General features: G+C 43.2%; 1 protein-coding gene across 2 annotated transcripts in view; it reads right to left on the minus strand.

Moving 5' to 3' along the window:
• aak1b (AP2 associated kinase 1b) overlaps positions 1-3,741 on the minus strand; it is a 42,398-nt gene extending 38,657 nt beyond the window's left edge. Inside the window, exon 1 of one of the 2 annotated variants that reach the window (XM_072659612.1) lies at positions 2,410-3,741. In XM_072659612.1, coding sequence (XP_072515713.1) covers positions 2,410-2,572 — 163 coding nt within the window. In that variant the 5' untranslated portion in view covers positions 2,573-3,741. The remainder of the gene's footprint in view (positions 1-2,409) is intronic. The other variant, XM_072659613.1, reaches the window with a different exon arrangement.
• Positions 3,742-4,554: the final 813 nt, after the last annotated feature.

Here is a 4,554-nt window from a genome sequence, read left to right on the forward strand (position 1 = left end):
ATTATTTTATCTTGTTCCAACAGCAACAACACAACGGCACCAAGTCTTTATTGGTAAATACGCACATGTTCATACATATGAACATACCATATACGCACCATATACACTCTGAATATAATGTATACATACTATTTACATACTGAACATACTATAAATAAGGTATACACAACCTACACACTCTAAATATAACATATACATACACACCATAAACATACTGTAAGTACCGTATACTGCATATACATATAATGTATATGCACCATATACACCCTGAATATACCCTACACACACCATATGCATATTAAAAGTAATGTATATACATCATATACACTCTAAACATACTGTATACACACCATATACACACTGACAATACCCTATGCCCATCATATACATACTGAACATCCTATACATACCATATTCACCCTGAACATATCGTATACACACCATATACACTCTGAATATAATGTATACATAACAAAAACATTTATATGTGCACCATATACACCCTGTATATCCCTTATACACACCATATACACATGCTATATACCTTATACACACCATATACACTCTGTATATACCCTACACACACCATGTACAGCCTGTATATAACCTATACACACCATATACACATGCTATATACCCTATGCACACCATATGTACCCTGAATATACCCTATACACACACCATATACATACTGAACATACTATATACATATTTATATACCATATTTACCCTAAACATATCGTATACCCACCATATACACTCAGAATATATGTATGTATACATAACACAAACATTTATATATGCATCATATACACCCTGTATTTGCCCTATACACACCATATACACCCTGTATATACCCTATACACACCATATACACCCTGTATATACGCTATACACTCTGAATAACAGAAGAAGGGCACGTGTGCTGAACCTGTCTTTGTAACACGACTCAAACTCATTCATAATTTGGAGAAATATAATCAATGCCGTTCTCAAAGCAGGCTATTTCCTGAGAGGAGCAGATGAGGGGGATTTCAGAGAGAGGATTTAGGCTACTGAAATAAAGCTGCTCTGACCACACGCCGTGGTCACGTGACACCTTATGATTCATACTAACACACCAGTGTAACAGTACAACACTCAATTTCCAAGTCAAGCTAGCAGTCGTTAACTAGGGATGTCCCGATGTGATCCGGTGGCTCAGAGGCCAGGAATACACTGACTTAATATATACTTAATATATGAATATAACTCATATCATTAATAATAAGCTAATAATAAGCTAATGTGGTGAAGGTGCACATGCACACCACGTTATCTCACAGCAGATTTAGGAGAGCAACTTTCTTCTTCTCTGGTGCCAGTACCGGCCCGGTTGACCAGGAGGGTTCACCTGTGATATGGATGTTTATTGAAGATAACAGAGTTTATCATCTGATTTTAAGCTGTGCAGGTATGAGGTGCCAGAGACTGTCTCACAGGATAGAGCGCCCTCCGGTGTATTACACTGTTAATACACTGGAAGACTTCTGGGACGTTAGCTTGTGGCTAGTGCAACAGATCAGAACGCTATGAGGCGCTGCTATAGTTTTATATATGCTATGTGTCCAAATGTTTGTGGACAAGCTTCCTAATGAATGCATTCAGCTACTTTGCTGACACAGATGTGCAAATGCACACACACAGCTTGTCTAGTCCCTGTAGAGAAGAAGTACTGCCAATAGAATAGGACCCTCTGCAGCAGATCAACATGTCTAATGCCAGGCGTGGGCTAGTAGAGGGGGTGTAAAGCCCCCCAGCATTGAGGAGCTGTGGAGCAGTGGAGGAGCTGTGTTCTCTGGAATGATTGTGGAGGAGCTCCATCCAGTACTTTTGGAGGGGAGGAGTTGGGGAGTTAAAGGGGGAAAGTCTTCTTCTCTGGACAGTAGAGACAGTTACTCCAACAAAAGCAGGATCAGCTCTTTAATACTCTTTTTAAGAAAATCTCAGATAGAACAATGACTGAGCAGGAGTCCCAATACTTTTGTCCATTGGTTTCAGTGTATTTGTGCTTCTATAAAGTTAAACAGTGTTATAAACAGAACAGTTCTGATAGTACTCCTGCCTAATCGTTGCACCCCTCCAGGCTTTTAACAACCTCCACCTGATCCACATAATCAACCTTCACAAAGCAGGACATCTCAGTTAGCTGGATAATGTATCCCTACATCCAAAAGAACGTCCAAAGGCTACCTGGACAGTCTCACTTTTTGGTAATGCATCCATTACTGTGAGCTCTTTGTGCTGAAAACATCACGAGGGTACTGCAGGGTACTGACGCCCTGCCCCTGCTGTGTTAGACGACTGTCTTCACTAGAGGCCCGGTGACCTCGGACGTGTCTACTGGTTGACCCTGACTGTCAGACGCACCTTCTGCCAGTGTCTCCTCCACGGTCACTTGGTGGCGCCCCACTGTGAAATTACGTCCAATGAAGTTTCCTCCAGCGCTGCTCGACCCTCCTGACCCGCCGGCCCCTCCGGACCCAGGCCCCGAACTGACCAGCTCCCTCCGAGAGTCAAAGAACTTCTTCATCGTGCAAATTTGGTACGAAACAAATAAAGAAAACAGAACCCTGTCCTTCTGTGTGTGTGTGTGTGTGTGTGTGTGTGTGTGTGTTGCGAATGTAAACAGATGACCTAAAGCCCCTGAGCTGAATCAGCAGGAGCTACAGCTGCATCACCAACTGCCTATGTCTGTATGTATGTGTGTGTGTGTGTGTTTATGTGTGTGTGTGTGTGTGTATAAATAAGTGTGTCCAGCAATAACTCAACACACAAGAGATGCAAAATGTCCCTGTGTTTCTGATCACTGCCATCCAACATCTGTCCCCAGCCAGATGTTGCTAGCTTAGGGAAGCACAGTGACCGATGCTTTCCTGCGTTTCTCAGCAAAGCAGAGAGAAAACGACCTGCATGCCTGGGAGCTTAAGCATGTTTGTGAGATGTCAGCAGCTGTGTTGAATCAGCAGCAGGGTTTCTGGCTGAAGGTTCAGCTGGACTGTGAGAGAGCGGGCTGTAGGCTCGGCCTGCCCCAGTCATTCAGCAGCATCGCTAATGCTAAAGCTGCCTCAGCTGAGCTGAGAGAGAGCCTCCCACACCCAGCAAACACCTCCGCAGGCTCACACTAGCCTAACTGCATCTATACCGTACACAGATATACATTCACTATAATATATATATATATATATATAATATATAATATACTCACGACCCCAAACCCGCTAGCTAACCAGCTAAAGGGCAGTATTGACAGAGCTAGTAGGCTAACAGGCTAGCTAACTATCTACCCCATGAAACCGCGCAGAATGAAATGATATGTGCAGAGGCGTCCTCGCACTGACCCACAGCACTGCCCACTACGCGGTCACCCTCAGATTAGCACATTTCTCTGCTTTGCAAAATAACAGAAATGGTGAATTTTCAAAGCGATGAATCGCAGCTAGCTCGTTAGCCTGTGTAGCTAACCGCAGCTAGCGTTCCCAGCAGCCCGGCTCCTGCTGCACATCACAGACCGATAACATCCGCCTTACGCCCAACGTTTACCCGCATCTGACCGATTTAACGCAGAATACACCGCAGAGCGGGCGAGAGCGGCAGCCCTGTCTGTCCCTGCGGCTTCTTGTCGGACTGATGCGCTGCGGGATGGAGAGAGGAGCCGGAGTCCGGCGGGGCGCTGGAGCATCGCCGATCTACAGCACACACACAGGCGCGTGTCCGCGCGGGGCAGCGTTTACAGATCAGCGGAACAGAGCAGCTGTGTGTGATACGTGTTAATGCACTCCAGATGTTCAGCACAGCCTCACGGGCGGGTAGGTCAGGGAGCTATAACAGGGCAGAGGTCCTCAAAAATACTCCTCAGGACTTTTATATTTAATTACAGTTTATAATTTTGTACAGTTTAATTACTCCTTATATATTTTATTTACACAGACCCTTTTATTAATCCCATAAGGAAAGTCACTTATTAGCATAAAGCATAAAGATTAAAAAACTAAACAATAACACAAGAGCAGATAAAAATAAAACTACTACTTATATAAACAATACATCATATAATAATGTATAATAAAAGAATGCAGGAAGTGCAGTAAATTACTCAAACACTATGCAGAGGATATATGTGATCCTGAATAATCAGGAACAATGGGACATAGGGATTGTTATGCACTCACATAGTGACTATGCAAAATGTCCAACCAAATTGTAACCAAAAAACCTAATAATAAACTAATTAATCCAACCGAAGTCATGTCCGTGTAAATGAAACTGTCCACCACTTTGATCATCATATGTTTGTGTAAGTTCTTCCCTTCTGCAGTCGTTCAGCTCATACATCATATATGTTTATTATAGCACATATGTGCTCTAGACCACCTCCCAACACTCCTACAAACACTGGTCACCTGGTTTAGGTGTGTTGGGAATTTGGTTATAGCAACGTGGGTAGGCTGAGGGACCCCCGAGCATCAATAATAGATTATGGTTAAAAACACATTATTTACTCTAATTGTGGCT

The sequence above is a fragment of the Salminus brasiliensis genome, chromosome 16 (assembly GCF_030463535.1).
Source record: "Salminus brasiliensis chromosome 16, fSalBra1.hap2, whole genome shotgun sequence".
NCBI lineage: Eukaryota > Metazoa > Chordata > Actinopteri > Characiformes > Bryconidae > Salminus > Salminus brasiliensis.